Source organism: Cinclus cinclus, chromosome 8 (genome assembly GCF_963662255.1).
Source record: "Cinclus cinclus chromosome 8, bCinCin1.1, whole genome shotgun sequence".
NCBI classification, from domain to species: Eukaryota; Metazoa; Chordata; class Aves; order Passeriformes; family Cinclidae; genus Cinclus; species Cinclus cinclus.
This window is the reverse complement of record NC_085053.1, coordinates 23,656,739-23,678,872: the sequence shown is the minus strand read 5'-3', so window position 1 is coordinate 23,678,872 and position 22,134 is coordinate 23,656,739. Positions and strand designations below refer to the sequence as shown.

The window sequence follows — 22,134 nt, the reverse complement described above, 5'->3', positions numbered from 1 at the left end:
TCTTGCCTGTGCTATGGAAAATGCTAAAGATATGATTTGGTGGCTGCAAAAATTACAGGTGAAGAGCAGGATGCCAGATCTCCTCTGAGCTCTGGAAAATGAGAATTGAACTGATCTTTGGTTTGCCTGCCTGTAGAAGTTAGTCTGGAGGGTCAGTCAGATCCTCTGGAGTAGTCTGTGGCCCAAACAAAACCTAGAACAATGCATAAAAAATTAAATAATTTTAGAAAGATATAAGCACCAAGGGAAGAAGCAACTGACAAATAGAATGAAATTCAGCAAAAGAAACTGCTGGCTAAAGACAAAGAAAAATACTCTCAGGTTGAGAGAAAGGAATAATTTTCTACAGAAATTGGGTGCTGACCAGATAAGGACAGCCTAGATTAGCTGAAAGGTCCCTCCCAGATCAACTGTGAAAGGGAATGCAGATATTTGAGTGACTAACTTAGAGAGCTGGTGAGTATCAAGCAGCAGGTGGCCAGCCACAAGTATAACCTGCATGACAAAAAATGATCTGCTACAGAAGCAGTGGCATGCAGTTCGTCAGTGCCTTTTCTGTCCTCTGCTGCTTCACAGCATCTCCCACTTGACATTCCTATCTTTGACGTGTCCCATCCTTTAAATAAATGATGACTGAGAGTGATCCCCTTGAGCTTCATCTTGGAGTGTGTTTTTATTAATTTATTTCTCGCTGTGCTAGATTTCTCCCCCTCCACTTTTAAAGGCTCCTTTGACTTTAATTAAAATTCTCCATAGGCTTATTGCCTTGAGAGAGAGTGTGTGAGTGTGTATAAATTGGTTTTAACAGTTTGCTGACTAGAAAGGTTTTACAAAGCTCTTCACAGCCTTCCAGTGTGTGTCTAGTGCAGGCAACAGAATGTGTTTTCCCCTATGGGCCGTGCTGTATTGATTGACTGCACTTCTGGAATTTATTGCTAACTAATGATGGGACAAAAAGGACAATTAGGATCGGTGGACACTTGCGTGCACATGAAGTTAATGTGGTGCTTACAGGGAGCTTTGAGGGGGATCAAATCTGTGAGAGGAGCTGTTCTCAGTTTGTTGCAAGGCAGGGGACTGAGGCAGCAGGTTGGCTGGAGAAGGAGAAGGTTTTATGTGTCCAGGTGGAATTTAAACATCTTTGTGATAATTGGTTTTGCAGCAGAGGGGGAAATGTCATGAGCGGCATCTGAATAAGAATGGCAGCTTGCTTAATTGTTGGCCCTTAACGAGAATGGAAAGTGCCCTGCCTCCAGGCATGCATCTCACTGCTTTCTTTTGAGGGAAGGGACAAGGGGGTGACAGGACTTTCTCCTGCCAGACTCTGGGATTTATGATAGAGGTCCAGTATTCTTGGTGCACTTCTATCTGAGGTCATGTCTGTGACTCCTGCTGCTGCTGGAGTCACTTGGCAGTGAGTGGAGAGTACACACCTAAGCAAAGCTGATTTAGGGCTGCTGTCTCCTTTCAAGCCACACACTCCTTGACATCATCTCCCTGTGATTAAAATCTTTGAAGAATCAACAAACCAAAAAAAGCAAGGGCCTGTGAAAAGGGGGCCTTTTCCACTCCATCTTTGCCATCCTGCTTACATTAAGAACAGGTTTCTCATCTGGATTTGAAGCCAATGTCTAATATTACAGTAAAGAAGGATTTGCTCCTGGCTGCCTTAGGGGTGTGTGTACTTCAGCTCTGAGGGTAGTCTGCATCCCCCACCTGCTGAAATATTTCAAAATTTGAATTTGGTGTGTAAGACCCTCTACTGAGCATCTTAATTTTTGGTGCTGCATGTTTGGGTCCGAATTCTGATTTCAGGCAAGAGGTGAATATGAAAAGAGAAACAATTCACTGGTGTCTTTTACTTGCCCATGGGCTCAAGCCTCTCTCCAAGCAGAGTGCTGGTGCTTCCCAGAGAGGTCAGTGCCATGTTCTGAGGAGCATGACTCTTCATGAATCTCATTTCTGCAGGTTGCTTTTTATTGACCGCTAGCTCAGCTACTGAAGAGCTCACAGTCAGAGTTCAGTAAAGGCCAAAACCCCTTGCAGAACACCCTGCACGTCTTGTCTTCCTTGGGATCACTGCTTTCAAGGTTTTGTACACTGGAGGTTTTATTCTTCCTAACCCTGTCAGTCCTTGTCCTGCCCAGGGAGGCTCTGATGCAGCACATAAATCAGAGAAATAATCATCTCCTGTGTCCTGTAATTGATCATGTCCCCAGTTCTTTTCAATGGGTGTTTAGGTAGAATAAGAGAGAGAAGGGTTCATGTTGTTCAGGTCAAAAAGGTGGGACACAGGAGATTAACTGGTGACAGTGTTGGCTGTGTTGTTTCATTGCTCCCCCAGGTTTGAGACTTTAGCCCACCAATCTGAAACTTTTGGTTGTTATCAGTTTTTTTTCCTCATAGAGAAAAACCTGAAGTACATCTCCAGCTTTGTCCACTATTTTATGCTGCTGCAGCTCTTTCTTTTTTCCTAATTCTCCTCCTGTTATACTTTTTGCCTGTTTCTTAAGTGAATAATATGAGGCCTAGCCCCAGTAAATGGAAGTTTTCTAGTTACAGCTTTCCAGAAAGATTTTTCCTGATTTTTGCATGTCAGGATGGAGCTTGTTCCTTCCCTAGTTTTTTATCCTTTGACCTTGAGAGGTTAAAGATGCTGGACTCACAGATTCTGGAGGTGCATCTCATGGCAGTTATAAATGTAATTTTCAGCCCAACCTTCCTTGGAAAAAATCCATGATGAACACAAGGATGTGCATCTCAAAGAAACTGGAAGAGTTTTGAGAATAGCTGTACTGGGACTCTCAATTCTGTTTTGAAGTGCACATGGTTTTTTCTCAGTTTTTTAATGGGAAAGTCTGAGCACTAAAGTTAATCACAGGCAAAGCCACAGCAAAACTGGAAAAAACCCAAAGCAGATCAAAGGTGTCCTGGCTGCTCCTGTAACTGCTTGACTACTCTGTGAGGGGGTGGTAATTCCCTCTTTTCTACCTTGGCTGAAATTCTGACATAAATTATTCTCTTATCTTTAAGTCCATGCATACTTACAGCAAACAAACAGAGCCCTAGCCCTCTCCACTGGAGAGAGCTGATAGAGAATTGCTTTTTAACAGGTCCTAGCATCATCTTTTGAATCCCTGGATTTTAAAGACAAACTGAAAAAGTACTCATGTAATGTAGTGTTTCAGGTGGAAATGCCTTACATCTGAATATTTTAGTTCTATCCCTTTGTAAAAATTGAAGGCTACTGCGATGGTGAGAATTCTAGAGGGATGGTGGCCCTGAGCAGAGATGCCAACAAAGATACCAGTTAGTACTGATTCCTTCCCAAAGGATGAGGTCTGCTTCCTCTGGGGCAGCAGGCAGCTCCTGAGTGTTTCCATCTCCTCTTCACTGATGAAGGGCTGTGGAGCTCAGTCAAGAGAAGCCTGTGGAGTGGTTGAAGGTCATTATTGCTGTCACTGGTGCAGCTGCATGTGTAAGATACTGCATTTCTATCTGATGCAAGATTTTTAGAGAGAGATAGGTAGGATGTGCTTTGGTTTATTCAGTTTGCAATTTATTTTCTACCTTTGCAAGGAAAAAAAAAAGTGAGTACTGTAGATCAGAGTTCATGTATTCAAATACAGATAGGTGAGTTCTGAGTCAATGGTGTTTAAGGAAATGGCATTGAAAAACACTCAAGTATAATGAAGACTTTAGCAAATCATGTCTAGAATGTTTTTGTCTTGGTGTTTTTTGTTTTTTTTTCCTTTTCCCTGCAGGTAAACTTTACTTTCTTGTTCTATATCATCTGAAGGACACATGCATTTTCTGGGATTTTGGGAACGATTTCTGGGGTTCTGGGATTAGACATCAAATTTAACAAGATGATGTATAGCTTTGAGGAGACACATTTGATGTACCACTTAGCCTTCCCATAATTTACTGTGTGCCTCTGGTCTCTGGAGGGCAACGGGTTGATCTACACTCCAACCTGACTTTATAAATAGCAAAGCAGAACAGGGAAAAAGAAATCAGGCTGGGGACCTGCCAGCTAAACTGTTATGATATGACAGTGATGCAGGTAGGTGACATTAAATGCTACTGTTTGCATCCTTAATTGTGAGTTGTCATCACCTTGGCCATTTGAGGACGAATAATGTGCTGTTCATATTCCAGATTTCTATTCTTATTCATAGGACTGTATGTTCCGATGTTCAAATGCATACATATAATTTAAAAACAAAACCTCATGTTTTAAGGAGTGGTTTTTGGAGTGGTTTATTTTTTATTTTTTTTTTTTTTTAGTGGAGATGAGGAGGGAGGAAATATGTGAGTGTATCTTGACTGGTTTCGCATGCAGTTAATTTTCCTGCCTCGAAAGCCTAGTGAGCTGCCAGTATCAGAAAGCCCAGATGGAAAAATGGTTGCTTACAAGATGTAATGAAGATTAAAAACAAGCAAATGGGGCTGGGAGGTAAGGGGGCTCTTGCTCTGTAGTCATTTGCCATTTCTGATTTTGCAAATAGCTCTGCAGTGTCATTCGATCTGTGCTTCAGCATAATTTTACCAGGAGATATTTCTGGCCTTTTGCTTCACAGTCAGATCCCTTTGCTGGGCTATTAAGTTGAAAATGCAGTCAAGTATTAACATCAAAACTGTTTATTTTAACCTCCCACCACATGGAACCCCTCCAAAAAACCCTGCAACTGAGGAAGGGAAGGGGAAGGAGGGGACGAAAACCAAGAGCTGAGTAGAAATACTGCCTGCTCTGAGATGTAAATAGGCCAATTCCCTTCAATAAAAAGAAGCTAGGCTGTTGATATATGCCTGTCTACTTAAACTCTCATCGAAGTTCACTCAGCTGCATTCAGCAGGGCTCCAGGCCTTTGGGGATGCACGAGGCATTGTTACAGAGGACTGAGAGGGAGGAACAAAGGCAAATCCACAAAGAACATCATACAGGTACTACACTTTCAGATTCCTGGTGGCACTGACAAGTGTTGATAACTGTCAGCATCTGCCTTCAGAACACTGAGTCCCACTTTCCTACCTGCCCCTGCTTGTCCCAGTAGCATGCTCACACATGGCAAAAGTCTAAAGGTTCCTTTTTCCAATTTTCTGCTGAAATACATTTAATTTGCTTTGAATAAGAGCAAACCCAAATCCCAGGGCATCTGAATAAGGGGGAGTTATGGAGGGGGAATACAATTAATGTCTTAATCCTGTGTCACCCTTTCTTTGAGACACTGCTACATTAAATTGATTTTGCAAATGAAAGCTAAAAGCTAAGCAAAAGCCACCAATCTATTTTGCCTAAAGATGATTTTAGTGCTCTTTATGTTCCCCTAAATGACAAACCAATTTGTTACCTGCCTACATAAACATTTGCCTATATTAGCCCCAGAAATGTTTTATTTTTATTAGCCCAAACTTTATCTTTTTATGAAGACACAGGGGCCCAATAAAATTAGTGTGCAAATATAATACCTAATTTGCATTTTTCCATGGTCAGCAGAAAAGCTGAGTAAAATCAATTTGATATTAGGTCAGCATATACATCAATAAAGCATATGCTCACACAGGACCATTGTAATGGTTCCTGTAACTTCTATGCTGCCAGAGTAAAGAGATTAAATAATATTAAATGCTCCAAAATAGCTTTGCTTTTAAGAGGAATGTAAAAAGAAAGAGAGACTTTGGCATAAAACAAGCAATAAAGGATAATAGTTGCACAATCTCCAACTTTAAAACATTGTGACAGTGATCTCAGAGGCAGGCTTCCTGCAAAATGGCCCAAATTCCGCACAGCTCTCATGCCAAAATTATGGTTAAGCATATTTTTGAGCACCATACAAATCCGTCAAACAAATCATGTACTTAAGCACCTGACAGAGTCAAGGACAGAGCCTTAATGAAAATCCAAAACTTGGAAGGTTTTGGATGCAGTTTGGAGCATTAAATGCAGGACAATTGCTGAGTAGATGGTCCATGCACAAAGGAGGCTTTGCTGAAAAAAAGCAATGCAAGACAGGCTGAAGGTGATGGGAAGTGAGAGGAGTCCATGAGCAGTGAGGGTCCCCTGTAGCAGTGCTACCTGACCTTCCATGGCTTTTGCATGGGAGACAAAGTACTGCTGCCCCCCATTTCAGGTAAAACTACATAGGAATAGGTGTCTGACTTCCAAAACCTGTAGTGCAGTCTTTGCTCATCACTCTGGGGTACAAATGGCTTCATTTTGACCTTCTGTCCCACTCAGATTATTTGTACTGCTCAAGCCAACTATAAGAAGGTGAGAAAGAAAATCTGACCTCACCAAGTCCAGTGGGATTCAGTAGTGACCAAACTTTCTGTTCCTTTGCACTCCTGCATTGCTGAGATGCGCGCTCTTACCTGAAATGACATTTATGGCCAGAAGGAGCAAAAATAAATGGGATTAGGTGCTGGTCTGGTCTCTGAGGAAAAAAATAGACTACAGTAAATGCTGCTTGGATTTGATTTGCTAAAGCAGGTTAATGTGGTGGACAAGGCACTCAGGGCAGCACCCACACCAGCGTTCGCTTTCGGCACAGATGTTCCAGGTCCATTGGACGCAAATGAGCCGAGGTGGCACGGAGGAGTGTAATGCAATAGAGTTGTTTTGTTTTCCTCTGTGGTGTCTTTAACTCGCAGGGGTTTGCATAAAAAACGCTGGCAACAGCCCACCTCGTACTGCAAAGTACCTGAGACAGGATGACAATATGAAATTCATTTGCAATGGATAGCATTCCATTAAAATACATGTGGGTATTTCAATCAAATCGTTATTTGTCTGTATGTTTTTAGGATGATGGATTCCTATGGATTAGAGCCTTCTGGTCTTCCAGAGATGACAAGATTTTTCTAGTACCTTTCTCGACTTTAAAGTCCTCTGAAAAGAGTGAAATTCACTCCCAAGTTCTTCTGATGGGCACCAGCCTAAAGGCTTTCTGGACCAGACTTCTTGGGTCAGACCTCTCATCCTTAGTGCTAATTTGTGAATTGAATCATTAGCTACATCAGGACTGCAAGAACTGAAGAAACCATAAATCTGCAGTCTGATTCTGGTCTGATAAGGTAGCAGGAAAGATCCTGGATGTTGAGGAGTGGTGTTCTACCTCAGTTCTGTTATAGCACTTCATCTTGGTGGTGCAAATGGAATTCCATAAATTTAATATTTCTGCTTGAAATTTCTAGATACTTATCATTAAGCTGCTATATACAAACGCTGTCATTTGCATGTTTTTATAATAGCATAAAAATGAAAATTGAATGAAAATGGCTGAGTGGATTTGCTGCCTTCTTGTGAAGGTTTAAAATTTGGTCTGACTCTCTTTGTGAGTAGAAAACGTTTTCTGTGCATCCCTGCTTTAGTTGCAGTAGCATAATAAGCAACCAGGAGTAGAATTTGTGGTTTCTCAGGGTGAGAACTGAGGGAGTTGGGATGCCAGTAGGGTTGTTTTAAGCAATTGGCCTGAATATGCCAAAGCTTTACAGGGGAAAGTACATGGGTTGAGGGCCAAACAGCACAAGTGATATTCAGAGGGAGAGATCTGAGCTGCCTGCTTGCAGCTCATTGAGTTTCTTTCCAGTAGGAAATTTGCTTGGTGTTTATCACTACTGTGGTTGCTGGAGAGCCAGAATAGATGTTGAGATTAGTGTTGATTGTTCTGAATAGCATCTCAGATATTCATAGCTTTGCTGGGGGGAATTCTCCTCAGAGCAGAGGCAGGATGGCAGTGGGTGAGTAGCAGGACACCAGGGTGTAACACACAGTGAGAAATTGTTTAGGTCTCAGTCACAAGTCAAGGACAATATTACCCATTATGATGATCATGGTAGCCTTCAAAGGGAAGAGAAAATGTTCATTTCAATCTTCAAGATACTTCTCAGAACAGAAAATGAAAAAGGAACCACTCCAGACATGTCTACTTTCCTTTCTTTCCAAGAAAACCTGCTTTGTCAAAGAGTTTTTTTCCTAAGATTCATTGCTATGGTGTTCAGAAGGGTAAAAGTGGTACCACAACAGATTTCTCTGCTTTTCCACAAGTCTCAAAGCTGTGGCTAAATGGAGTGTGCCTTTCTGTCATTTTGCTTAAGTGCTTTTGGCATCTACTAAGCAAAGCTATACACTTCTAATCTTCTTAATTTTGATTGATCTTTTCAATCCTGAAGTAGAAAATAGGATGTATTTCCAATGTAACATTTAAATTTAAAAATGAAATGGTGTTTTATAGTTGTTTGGTGGGTTAACCTTGGTTAGCAGCCAGATGCCCACACAGCTGCTCCCTCTTATCCAGGACAGGATAAGGATAAAAAAGGAAAGGCTCATGGGTCAAGAGAAAGACAGGGCTATCATTTACTAATTGTCATTGTGAGCAAAGCAGCCTTGAGTGGGGAGTTTAATTTATTGCCAATTAAAATAGACTTGCATAGTGAAAATTATTGATTATAATAATGATTCTAATAAGTGTTATGAAGTATAAAGAACAATAATTTTGTAATTGAAAACAAAGCCAAAGCCACAAAACACCCCAAACCAATCTTCTATCCAAAAGATTCCTAACCAGTGCTGTTCCAGATCCAAAGTGTGGCAGTCACATGCTGAGCACCACATCTGTGTTGAGCCACAGTCCCTTTAATGCAATGCTGGTTTTCCAAGAGGGGAGGAAAACTCATCTCTTGCAAAAGTGATCCCAGCCTTCTCCTTTTGTTCTTTAAAGTTGGTTTGCTGATTTATCTCCTTCCTCCCACACTACTTAATGTTAATGCAAATGATGTGGGATGGTCATCGACTTCTAGCTGATGGGGTTATGCTCCTTTTTGCTGCCTACCACTTTTCTTCTGCCAAGAGAATTGACTCCACCAGCTGCTGGGTTTGGCAGTGACTTTCTTTTTTAAATTTCTTTGCCTCTGGGGTTCAAAAATATCAGAGAATGGTGAAGCTGGTGTAAGAAAGAACAAATGAATGGCTGAATCATAGGGAGAGCAGCTGCAGGACTTTGAGATGCTAAGGAAATAAGAAACCTGCTGCAGTTGTCTCCTGAGAACAGCAAAAAAAAATGTACTGATTATTCCTATGGTTCTGTAAGCTGTGATTTGCCATGGGGAACATGGAGCATTTCTAAGAATTTTGGAAATTTAAAAAAATTAACTGAGGTATGGTCTTGAGGACTCTCACACATGTTTGAAAACAGAAGTGTGACTTTGGATACCTGTGCAATACATCTACCTAACTAAAACAGGGAGAAAAAAATGGCTTGGATTTACTTTCCCTTCTGTAAACTTTTTATTTCAAAGCAAAGATTTAAACTGTCTCTAGCATTTGGAGCCTGCTGTGTTTAGCATTACCCCTGCTGTGTGTGTTCAGGTTGAGATAAGACATCTAACTGAGGTCCTGACCTCCTATAGTCTTTAAAATTCCCAGAACCCATTTTGAAAGAGCATAATTTTCATTTGCTGTTTATTAAATGCAGTCGCAGCACAAACAAAGAAAGGATCCTGGTTGACCCATGTAGTTTATGGCTGAGGCAGGTGGCCAAAGTGATGTGGTTTCAAAACTGAGAGATTAACCCATGTTAAATTCAGCATAGTTGGGATCTAAATCTACCTTCCACCTATCTGTAATTTGAAGGGGAAAGACACGTTTTCATGCCCTCACTGGAGAAGGTTCCTGGATTTGATCTTGGTCTCTTTTCTATATTTTTTTTTTTTAACTTTCAGTTAGAGCAGACGCAGTCCCAAACACTTAACAGATTTTTAAAAGGCCACCACTAAATCCTCCAAAGCAAAGCCTAATAAATATAATTTGTAGCACTTTGCCATTGCCTGGCACTGTTAAGGTTTGTACCAAGTGTTATGCAGGGTGCAATTGGCTTTACCTTGACTGGAGCCCCACTGCTATTCCTGTGGCCCAGGGGGACATTTATCACGAGTTGAGAGCACAATTACAGTGCAGTTAAACTCGCTGCAGTAAATCCTGGGGTTTAAAAGAGAGCTAAATTTGTTGTTGCAGGTTTGGCTGCATGTCATTACTCTTGCAGCCCTTGTGCAGTCTGGGAAGGAGACCTGGTGATGCTGCCTCTGCTTAGGGATTGTGCTTGTTTATAACATGTGACCATTTTTAATCAAAGGATGCGTTTTAAAAATGAACAGTTGTTGGCTTCTGCATCTGGGGCACAGTTTAATGATCTTCATTTCTCTTTTTTTCCCCTCTGTCCCCTGCCCTTTCCTGCTGCAGCAAACCTGCGTCCAGGGGCTGAACAGAAAGTGGTGTTCATCACTGCACGGGTCCATCCTGGAGAAACACCCTCTTCCTTCGTCTGCCAAGGTGAGAGCCTGCACAAGGGTCACATCTGGTGGGATCTGATTTCCTGCTGATGCACGTGGTTGGTGTGGATGGCTTTGGCTCTGAAATGGGACATGATAGATTTTTTTCACAGTGAGGGTATCAGCAGAATATCCTATCTAATACACAGCTACTTGTCTTCCTTGAGGCCACCGGAACAGTTTGACTCCAAGTCTTGTGAATGTTTGCTGAACTTGGTCAGAATTGGACAGAATTGGGTTCTAAAGCTATTTGGGAAGACTGAGGCAGTCACACTCATATGCAATATATTTGTGTAAAGGTCCCTACTCAGAGCTTTTCCAGCCCATTTTTCTGGGGTTTGTTCTGTTAACTGCTTATTTTTTTTTCCTGCTGTGTACTATCTCCAGCTTCTTTTCCATCACAAACAGTGACCCTAGTTCTCCAGTTGAATTCTAAGAGGCCTCTCTTTGTCTGAAGCTGCTGCTCTGAGGTACACAGCTCCCAGTGGCTGACAGCTGTTTCCTGCACAAAGCATTCCTGCTAAAAATAGAAAGCAAATTGCACAGCTTGTATTTATAAAGAGTTGTAAATCTCAGGCTTGTGGGTACAAATAAACAAATAACCCTGGAACGCCTTCATATAACTTCATTGTATAGGTCTGAAATGTTGTACTTATGCATGTGACTGTCTGCAGCAGTGAAGTGTTGATGGTGTAAATCAAAGTAGCTCCTCTGGAGCCAGGGCAATTTGGTAATTCACTGCAGCAGCTTGGACCTGGCCCTGCTGAGCCGATGAGTTTCATCAATCAAGCATATGCAGAGTTTATTACGTTGTCTGCTCGTGGTGCCACAGACTCCATTGCCATCAGCCCTGCTGGTACCCAAAGACCTCGGTGGGGACGGTCTGGCACACGTTCATGGTCTCTGTGTGCTCCTCATCCTGGCAAGGAGCTGTGTCTGGCATCTCTCTGAGGCAAAAAGTCAGCAGCTGCCCCTTCTGCTGCCCCAGCCCCCTGGGCTGCCAGGACACTCTCCTTGCTGGCCTGGAGTGGCATAGGTAAAACCCTTCCTCTAATAAAACAATGCTACAGACTGAGAGCAGGAACACTCAGTGAGTTCCCCATCTCCTGCCGTGCCACAGTCAATGCAGGGCATTACAGCACACATGATGTTTGTTAATGAATATGGATTTTTAATTGGCCGCTTTGATTCTGTTCGTGGCTGCTGGCATAGCCCTGTGAAATGAAAGCTGAGGCATGCTGCTGAGGTGGTGCTTTGTAAATGATGTTATTTTATTTTGATAATGGAGAGTTTATTCAAAGGGGAAATAATAAAAAAAAAAAAAACCCAAAGAAAACAATGTGTAAAAGCGGGTGGCATGCTTAGTCTGATGAAACAGCTAGATAGAAGTCATGCTCTGATTGCCTCACAGAAACTTTGTGCTTTGTAAGGAAAAAAAAAAGCAAAAAACAAACACAGAAAACCCAAACAAAACCAATATTTTTAAAAAAGCAGGAAATATAAAAAAAAAATACCAAGGAGGTATGAAGGTGTCAGTTTTGGAGGAGCACATGAGAAACTTGCTGTGGCTGCAGTTACAGCTCATGCTTGACTCCTTTGGGAGTGCCTGGATCCACAGGCACTGGACTCTGCACTGAGCCCCTGCCCCGTGCAGGCAGAGCTGCCTCATGTGCAGAATTAGCATCCAGACAAGTAGAAATGTCAAACATTTCAAGGCCATTGCAGCATTGTTTCTAGTGCTGCCAAATGTGAAATTGGGTGCTTGCTCCATCTTTGGAAACTTTCGTGTGAGAGGATCAAAAGAAGGGATAAAAAAGATTCCTCTGGCAGTCAAGTTGAGGGCACACTTAGGAATTTTATTTCTGGAGTCTCAGGAAGCTTTTTGGCATAGTTAGGTGTTACAGATTTTATATCCAGATGCCAGCTCAGTGCATATGGATCATGTCAGGGCTATTTTTTTTCTTGGTGGAGAGATTTCTTCTTGAATGTTTGATCATGCTCACCACCTGGAGTATTAAAATCTGGAAACTGATCCCAAAGATTCTTCACGGATGGAAGACCAGAACTGTGATTGCCCAAGCTTGGCGAGTCAGTCCATAGAGGAATAGAGAATGAGCTAAAAGCTTTATATTTTTTGTTGTTAATTTTTTTCCCTATTAATCTTTGGTTTTATTCAGTTCAGTCGCTGTCTTCTTTAAAGCCTGGAGACAATATCTGACTCCTTACTCATTTTTCTACCTGTCTTTGAGCTGGCCAGTTCCCTTCCTTTCCTCTTTGGCCTTCTCTCTGCTGAGGGACTTTTAGCTGTATACTCCAAACAGGAGCTTCCTGAAGCCTGACAGAACTACCTATTACAGCCCCCTATTACAATCCCTTTTTTTTTTTTCATTAGTCAAGGTCACTGAGAAGCAAGTCTTGTAGCTTTTAATACATCAGGAGATGCTTGTGCCTGTCCTTTGATCCTTTATTCTCCACTTTACCCATATATTATGAATCTAAGCAAGGATTTTATGTTCCTGTGGTGAAAAAAAAAAAAAAAGGCTTGTCATCTCTCTGTTCAAAATTGTTTCTCTGTCATTCTCCTTCATATTTTACTATGAAGAATCCACTTAAAACTGAGTTTTGGATACAAATGCCCTTCATTCCTGCAAATGTGCAAGTATTTTAAACTTGGATACACATTTCTGTCACCTTCCAACTGTGGAGTGCTTGCAGCAGTATCCAGACCTCCTTAGAATCATCAGGCACCTCCTCCAGCAGTTACAAACAAATGCTGTAATAATTCACACATGGTGCAGCTGCCGAGCTGAAGTTCAGTTCCTTAAAAGGCAGACAAAACCCTGGAGGGCCTCTTCATAAAAAGATGGATTAAGAATCTTTTGTTTCTGTTTTGGTCTTTTAAGAGTTAGTACAATGGTTAGCCTTTTTAGGAAGTTTTCCTGGTGGTTCTTAACTGCTTGTGGTGGAGCCTCAGGGCTGGAAATGGAGACTCAGTCATCAGAGAGTATATTCAGAATATTCACATGAATACCTTTCACATCTGAATGTAGGCTGGTGCTCTCCTCCTCAGATGGTGATGGTCACCATCTTTGTACCACTTTTAGGGATGAATAAGTAGGAGTAGGATCCAGGATTAAGAGGATTTGTTTTCACTTTGCTCTTCTAGACCATTTTTTTACCAACTGGAATCACTGCTGCTCCTGGAGGGCTTTTCAGTGAGGACAAAGAAGTGGAAATTCATCTTGCAGCCTGAACTCATCTCTCTTGGGCTGTTGAGATTTCTGAAGGATTTTTCTGAAGTTGTAGGTTTAGATTATTTTCCTTTCTTAGGTACTGTTCCTCATTTTTCTCCCCCACAATATTTTCATTTAAGAAAATGTGTGCTGGTTTCTCTTCCATACTTTACTGTAAAGGCAAATAAACTGTCACAGACATCAGGTAACAGTGTGCACTAATGTGTGTAAAATCTACACACGGAAATCTTGTGTGCAATCCCCTACCTTCTAAACACTGGCCATAAGGCAGCTTTCAAAAGGCATGGATTTTATCTAAGAACTGGCAGTAGGGATGCTTCTAGACCCAATATCCTCAGAGTTTTATTTTCTTTCCTGTGTTTGCTAGATTTTATTTTCTTTGTGGGAGAAAAGCAACTGTCCCTCACTATTCACATACACAGAACGTTGTAGGAGACACTCCTATGTTTAAGTTCATCCTGTATGCTCTGGCTTTTTCCAGCAGTCAGTAATTGCACGGTTACACATGTCTAGATGTACCAAGAGCTGTATTTTACTCATTGATTTAGCTTGTTCTATTAGTAGGATGTCATTTGTTGATTTGCCAGTGGGCCATCCACCATGCAATCTAAATGCAGAAATGAAAATTTGTACCCTAAGCCTCTAACAGGGTTTTCAGGCTGGGATGCCAGGATGGAAAGCCCAGTGCAATACAGGAGAGAGAGGAATCCCACAGCTGGGTTTGAAGTTGCTGAGCATCTTGGGCTCAGTGTAATTTTACCTGGAGCTGACCTTGAATCTTATGGGCTGAAAAGGGAACAGCCATTAAAAATAAAATATAGGAAAAACAGACACCTGGGACTCTTTTCCATAAGAAATGGAGCCAAAATTACTTTTCAATCAATCTTTTTTTTTTTTTTTCTTTATAGCTGCTTAAATGAATGCTCCCTCTTGCTTCAGCTTAAATCAGATGATATGAAATGAAGAAACAGATTATACCAGGCATGGTCTCTTGATTTTCTGTTCACATTCTTTGTCTGTGTTTTTAACCCTCATACTCTTGCCTGCAGAGGGCAGGGAAAACAAATCTGAAAACTTGTGCAAATTTTGATTCTAAGTTTAAAGAATGGAATAGCAGGCAACAAACTACCCAAAACCAAGTCTTCCAGCAGCTGTCTCTCAAGTTCTGATGTTGCACTATAACTCACTGGGCCAGTGGGTAATTGAACTTGCTCTCTGTGTCACCAGGATGCTCCAGGTGCTAGGAAGGATTTAAGTCCTGGACAGATTCCTAAGTGGCCTCTTAAAACTGTTTTCTAGTTCATTTTGTGGAGGCAGTATCTTCAAATTCTTTGAATTTGGTCCAGCAGGAAAGCTGAAGGAGTTAGTAGACTGAGACTGAAGTGGCTAAAATAGGATGAATGTGACTTGGGTGGGGCTTTTTTCATTGTGTTATGGGGTCTGTTGTTTTGTTTTGCTATTTGTTTGGGATTTGTGTCTTTTATTTCTTGTGGGAATCACAGTTATAAGTGTGAGAAGTGTCCTTTTGAAGCCTGTTTCTTCGACTTGGAATTTTACCCAAACTCTGTGTTTTCTTATTAAGAAAGAGGAGGAATATACTGTAAAGGTTGAAAGCTCATTTTATATTTCTTTTATTAAGCATGAATCTTTTGAGCATAAGGGCATAAGTGGTAGTAATTGAAGGCCAGGATATGTTTTACATGCAAGTGCAAATTCAGCCTTTACATGTGATGACCTTGCTTAGCTGTCTCCAGGGTATGAATTTCTCCTAAGGGAAAGAAACTAAGTTCTATAGCCATTGGTATAAGATGCTTTTGGTAACAGCAGCTGTACTGGAGAAAAAAGCACCTAGGAATTCCTTTGGTGGTAATGATTGGCTCCTCTGAAGCTTGGGGATGTCATCTGCCAGGTTTCCTAGCAGACTGAATGTGCATCTGAATAAATGCATGGTTTGCATCTCACTTTATCTGTTTTATTCTTATGTCTAGCAAGCCAATTCATCTTCGTTTCCAAGCTATGTTTGCTACCAGAGGAGGAAACAAAATATGATTCCATAGGGAATAGGAATCCTATAAATGCATGTTTGTTACATTACTGTCAAGTCTCACTTCTGTCTTCTCTGCCAAATGAAAGAGAATGGAAGCAAACACTTATGCTGTCCTGGCTACTTCTAGACTCCAAGTGAATGCCTCCATATGTATAAAGGCTTAGTCTGCAGTTCCTCTTTGGATGTGTTTGTAAGGCATCTCCAGGTGCAGGAGGGGGCTCTGCCATGGCCATGCAACCAAGGACTGAGTGATCTCTGGTTCAGGAATGCTTCTTTTGGGAGCCTCTTCCAGTGTTTCTCTTTGTGGGCTGCATTGCTAAGACTGAAGAGAACTGAGCAACACAGAAGCTTCACTTTAAAGGTATTTCAAATTTTTTATTATTTTATTTATTTTACTCTCTTGCCACCCCAAAAGCATAAAGACACAAAGCTTCCATTCCCTGTCAATACATAATGTATCCTATGCAAATCTTTTCTGGCTGCAGTCCATAGGAAAGTGCATCCCCTGGTGCAGAGTTCCACCCTAGTGGTGACTGCTCGTGGTCAAAAGGAGTAGAATCTTTCCACAAAGTGAATGGTGATCTGCATTTAGACAATGATATGCACAAGTTGTGTCAGGAGAGGATGGGAGCAATCCTGTGCTTTCAGGGGCAGCTCAGCACTTAGGAGCACTGAGGGAACATGGTGAGCAAGGGCTGCAGATCAAGGTCTCTTTTACAGGAGTTCAGGAAACCAAATGAAGCAAACAAAGGCAACAGAATTCAATAGCCCAACCATAAAATGAGCTGCAGAAGTCTCTTAAAGTTGTAAAATTGCATTCATCCTTCCCACCAAGATTTTTTTTAAGTGCATATCTCCTAAGCTTAATACAAAGGGAAACACTCTCCTGACTTCTAAAGCAACATGAAAAACACTATTGTCTGTCCCTTGCATATGTTCTGGATGAGATTTTAGGGTGAAGTATCCCAGGAGAGAGAAAGGTTGTTCTGAGAATAATAAGACATCCATATTGGAGTAATGGAACTAAAAGCTCCTCTTAAAGTCATGTTGATGTAAATAGGCCATTAGAGGAATTCCTGCTACCCAGTGTGACATTGGCTGTTACAAGATACCACAGGCTTTGAATCAATTCACTGTGGTGTCAGGCAGGTACGTGAGGTTATACATGTGGGTTCCTGAGCTGGAGGAAATTTATGATGAGTTTAAATTTCTCTGGCTGTAGAGTTATGTGATTCACTCCCTTACAACGTGTGTTTTCTGGAACTCCTGCACAGAAGAGGAGGTGTGATGGTGGCAGGTGTGGAGGGGGACTGTGCATGGCTGGGTGTTGTGGTTTGCAAGAGCAGAGAGATTCCCAGAATTCTGGGAAGTTGGGCTGTCCCCAGGGGAAGAGTTGTGTCATCTGTGGCTGTTCTGTGGCTGAGAAATCTCTCCCCACCAACAGCAGAGGTTGCTGTCCCACCTCTTCTCCTCCATCTGCAGTAGCAGGAACAGAAAGTTGCTCTGGTCAGGCAGGCTCACCCCTCTGCAACCCAGCCCATCTTCCTGCTTCCAGTAACTCCACAGCCCTGGGACAGCAAGGTCAGCTTTGCCTGTGTAGCTAAGAAATGTCAAGTGGCTTTGTTTGATTTGGTTTGCCCTTTGCCCAGAGCAGGCCTCTGAATACCTCTGCTTAACAAATCCTCTTTACAGTAATCACAGAGCTGAAGGAGCCTTGGTCTTCAAGGGGCAGAATTGAGAAAGGCTTCACTGTAGAACAGCAGGCAAATTTGTTTTGTCTTCATGTGAGATTGCCCAATTAATCTCTTGAACATCCTGGTTTTTCAATGTTTCTTGACTGTTCAAACTTTTGGATAACGTTGGCTTAAAGATGATTTCCTCCCAGCCCTACCAACCTCCCTCTAGGGCAAAGCACATCATATTTGTACACACTGTGGCACTTTGCTGATGTCTGAGGATAGGAAAAAAAGAAAATATTGATTCACCTGGACTTCATGATCACTTGGCTTTCCTTAATATGGCCAGTTTTTCCCACTAAAACTTGCAGCCTGAGTGGATTCTGAAGGTGGCTATCCATGTCTGCCCAGATATCAGGGTAATTTTCTGTGTTTATTACTCTCTATTGCCATGGGCAGCAAGTCCTACCCTTTTAGGGAGCAGTACTACCTGCAGGTACCAGATCTTCTCTGGGCCAAAACAGGAACATAATACGCAAAACTCAGGACAAAGATGTAAAAACCACATGAAGTTTGGGGTTGTCTTAGGTCTTGTTTGCATGGCTCTGTTAATGGCAAAGAAAGGGCTCTGGTAAGTGACCATCATTGCCATCAAGGAATCAAAGTTGAGGTAAGCCCTTTCAGTCAGTGCAGCAGTGTGTGAGAGCTGTGCTGCTCAAGCTGCAGGTCAGGATTCACAATTAAGAATCTCTTCTAGTTTTTATAATTTAAGATCTTTCCATTCTCCTTCAACAGTGCCTCAGCTCTTCCTCACAACTGATATTAATCTTGCTGGTCTATTGTTTTCAGCTTTGTCTTCTGACCCTTTGCTCTTTGCCTGCCCCGGGTGGGTTCAGCTGAATTGATTTTTTTTTTGTTTGTTTTTTGTTTTCGTTTTGTTTTCAGTCCTTTTGTCTCCAAGGTGCCCTGCACTTACCTTCCTGCTCCTTCTGCTTTGCTCTGAGGAGCCAGCATTCAGGAGTGACTGGGACTTGGCCACTGCAAACTTTTCTTTGACACAAGGGCACTGGGATTAAATTTTCCCTCTTCCCCTACATACATTGCTCACGTGCTCCTGGGTGCCTGTTGCATTGTGCACACATTTATAAGAGCCATGTCAACCTGATTTCTCCAGCTTATTGAGAGAAGGGTGCAAAGCTTGTTTGGAGGGCAAGAAGCAGGGGCTTGGGGTGAAAGCAGGCTTCTGTCCCAGACAACAGCCCTGTAGAGGTTGGCTTTGCTCTTTCAATGCAGTCTGGCTTCTCTGCAGTCTGAGGATGGAAAGAGAGGGTAATAATGGGGCACATTCATTACCAGTTCTGCTTAATTTTTCCTAAGAAGAAATGTAGGCACAAATTGCTTAGCTGGGACCCTAATGCAGGTGCAAACTTCTAGTAAACACTTTGTAGGAAAGGAGGGAAAATTTACGGGAGTTTTGAACAGTGGCAAAGAGATCTCTAAGAAGTCACTCTCACCAGGAAGGTTGGTTCCTTAGTGACTGATGTCACCCCTAAGTGGCAATTTCCAGATATTCCCTACAGTGCTAGTTCAAGGCTCAAATTACTTATTAGATGGTAACACACTCCTGGTATCTGGGCTCTGAATTGGAGGTTATGGGTTTAGTCTTTGCTGCTGCTAAATGTAAAAGATAATTGGAGATGGATGAAAAAAAAATTAATTTGTATTTTTTTCTCTAATGCCACAGTTTTTCAAAGAGTGCTTTATTATAAATTTCATACAAGCTTACTTATTATTCTCCTGTTTACCTTTTCTCTCTTTTTTTTCCCTTTTTTCTCTACTTTTTTGTCACTTTATCACTGATGGAAAAATCCTGGTGGGGAAGGGAAAGAACAATGAAAGGCAAATGTCTGTGGTCAGTTAAAAGAGGAGGAAAGGAGAAGTCTGTAGGTCTTCTTATGTGAAATTTTGTTCAAAATTATCAAAGTTTACTTTAAAGTTTTCAGCCAGTGGTGCAGTGTGTTGGCAAAACGCTAAAAGAAGGGACGTGGTTTATATTACCAGTATATAAATAATATATGATATATAATATATAATAAATATATATTGCATTCTATATTCTATATTCTATATTCTATATTCTATATTCTATATTCTATATTCTATATTATCTATTATCTATTATCTATTATCTATTATCTATTATCTATTATCTATTATCTATTATCTATTATCTATTATATATTATCTATTATCTATTATATATTATCTATTATCTATTATATATTATATACAATATATTATATAATGTTGTATGCTATATGTTATATATTAATTATATATTTATTATATTAGCATAAGCCAAATCTTTGGGTGACTACAGAACAGTTGTGACACAACAGTGACAACAGGGCAAGTTCTGTGTCACCACGGCCTCCATCTACCCAAAAGGAGCATCACTGAGAGTTTTCAATTTTCATAGTCATTAAAGTTGAACTACTGTGATGACTTTAGTACAACACTGATCAGCTCAGTGTCCTGTTCCCTTAGAAACACTTGTGCTTGATGTCATAACAGCAAAGAGAGAGTAGGAGGGTCCCTAATTCCCAGGCACAGGAGAAGCCATTCAGCCTCAGTGATCTTTACCTGCCTTCCATCAAATGGGACACAGTCATTGAAAGAGTCAAGAGTAGAACTGAAAAATGCTGTGACTCAGCCTTGGCCCTGGTGCCATCTCTTAAAAGCTGGGTGTGCTGCTCATTCCTTAGGGGAAGCAGGGAACAGAGCTGTAAACCTGTTGGAACTGCACCCCAAATTCCCTGCAGGAGGGTTGCCTTCTCTGGAGACAGCAGATCACTGGGATCTCAGTTTGCCCAGAGTGTTCTGTACAACTCTCACTTCTGAAATCTGGTGCCTTCATGCAGTAAAAGGGGCTGTTAATTAAAGTTAAGTTTACCTTTAAGGTCTTAAAAATTCAATCCGACTGTTCAAGGTAGGAAGTTAGACTGTCCTCACCCCTGGTTACATGCGAACTCTGATTTTTCTTCCTGGCAATGCTCCTAATGGCCAAGGATGTGAGAGAAATAGCACCTTGACATCAGCTGGTGTGGTCACAGTGCTGCCAGAGTTTAAACCCATCATTGCAAAATGCTTGGGGAGAGCTTCTGTCTGGGGCTTGCTGGCACTTGAGATTTCATTTGCATCTGAGGCAGACTGTGAATGTGGAGTGCAACAGAACATTTCTCCAGTAATTCTTATTCTGGAACAGGAGGATCTTATGCCTTCTTAGTTTAATATGCTTCAAAGTTGATTTTGCAATAAGACTGTCTCCAAACAGAATTCTTTAGGAAATGGTGGGGGTTTGGGGCTGCTTCTTCCTAAAACAGCAACACCAAACCCCCTCAATCCTTGGAGGCATCCTGAAATATATATTCTTCTGACTATTCTCCCTTGTGCTGCTCAGATGGAAACATGTACTTTTATACCTTCCTGGAGAAATTAACTTCTTCAGAAGGAGAGAAGTCAGTTGCTTGTGGTGGTCCTACTCATGTTAGCAAATTTTGCTCATTATTTCCTTTCCAGTGGTAATTACCATCACCTTTAGGATCTGCAATGCATCTCCATTTTCACAGCAAAATTTTCTCTGTAGTGGAGGTAGGGGCTTATGCCATATTCTGCTGCTTAACAGCCAGGAGCACATCTGCACTGACAGTGACCCTAATTTATTTCTGTGGAGCTTTTTCTTGTCTGGATGTCATGCAGCGTAAATAAAAGAACAGATCCACGTCCACTGATGAGGGGCAGAGCAGAGCTTTTGCAATTTCTTTCTTCATGTAGAGACATTGTCATTTTTTTATTCTTCTATGAGACAGAAAAATAAACCACAGGAAAAAAAGCTTTTTCCTGATGGAGCCTAGTGCAAGCAGCTATCCAACAAATCCCCTCCAGTACTACTGAAACTTGCAGATATGCAACTTTCATCTGAGTCAAGGGGAAGAAGTTCAGATGCACCCAGTATTTTCTTGGCCATCAAATTTTCCTTGAGGATTAGGTTCTTTTTTGATAAATCACTCCTTTTTATTTTCTTTTTTTTTTTTCCCTTTTTTTCTTTTCCCCAGAAATAGTTCAGGTATTGCATACAGTCCCTGCTTTATTTGCTTGTCAAAACTGAAGCTACAGACTTTGCTGTGCAAATGGACTTCCATGTTTCATTTCAGTTTTAACTATCCTTTGACACTGATTGGAACAGCTCAGCCTCTACTACCTTGATACCATCCATCAAGGGGGAAATGGAAGCAGATTTGCTTTAGTCTGGTTTTGCTTATCTGGATGTCTTTGAGGGGCAAACCCAGAGCAGGCAGGAAGCTCCCACTGGCTGCAGGGGACAGGTAGCCACCTCTGAGGAAACTGATGCCACTCTTGCCCTTCTTATACCCAGAAGTCAACAACAGGAGAGTGTAAAACAGCTCTTCATTAACAGGATTCTCTCTCTCTGGTTCTGGAATTTGATGGGTGTCCATTTTAGAGCTGCTGCCTTACTGATGATACCGGCCTTGCACGATGCCTGCAGACTTTGTGCCCTGCTTTGCCACTGGAGCCTCATAGGTGCCTTTGCCTCACTGGGAAGAGAAGAAACTGCCTTGTACCTTTTCAGTCTATTTGAACAGTGGGACAGGAAAATCCTATAAAAGTGAAGCAGTATAACCTGCAAACCCAGTAAAGTGGAAATCAATGAAGCAGCCAGAAGGTGCCATTACAGCTGCCTTAGTGTAAGTTCTTGTGTATCAAGAGTTACAAAGCGATCTCCTCGTTCATCCCCACAGGGGAAATG

General features: G+C 41.6%; 1 protein-coding gene across 1 annotated transcript in view; it reads left to right on the top strand.

Annotated features, from left to right (window-relative positions):
- AGBL4 (AGBL carboxypeptidase 4) overlaps positions 1–22,134 on the top strand; it is an 848,931-nt gene that overhangs the window by 645,394 nt on the left and 181,403 nt on the right. The window contains exon 7 of the mRNA XM_062497943.1: positions 10,241–10,330. Coding sequence (XP_062353927.1) covers positions 10,241–10,330 — 90 coding nt within the window. The remainder of the gene's footprint in view (positions 1–10,240; positions 10,331–22,134) is intronic.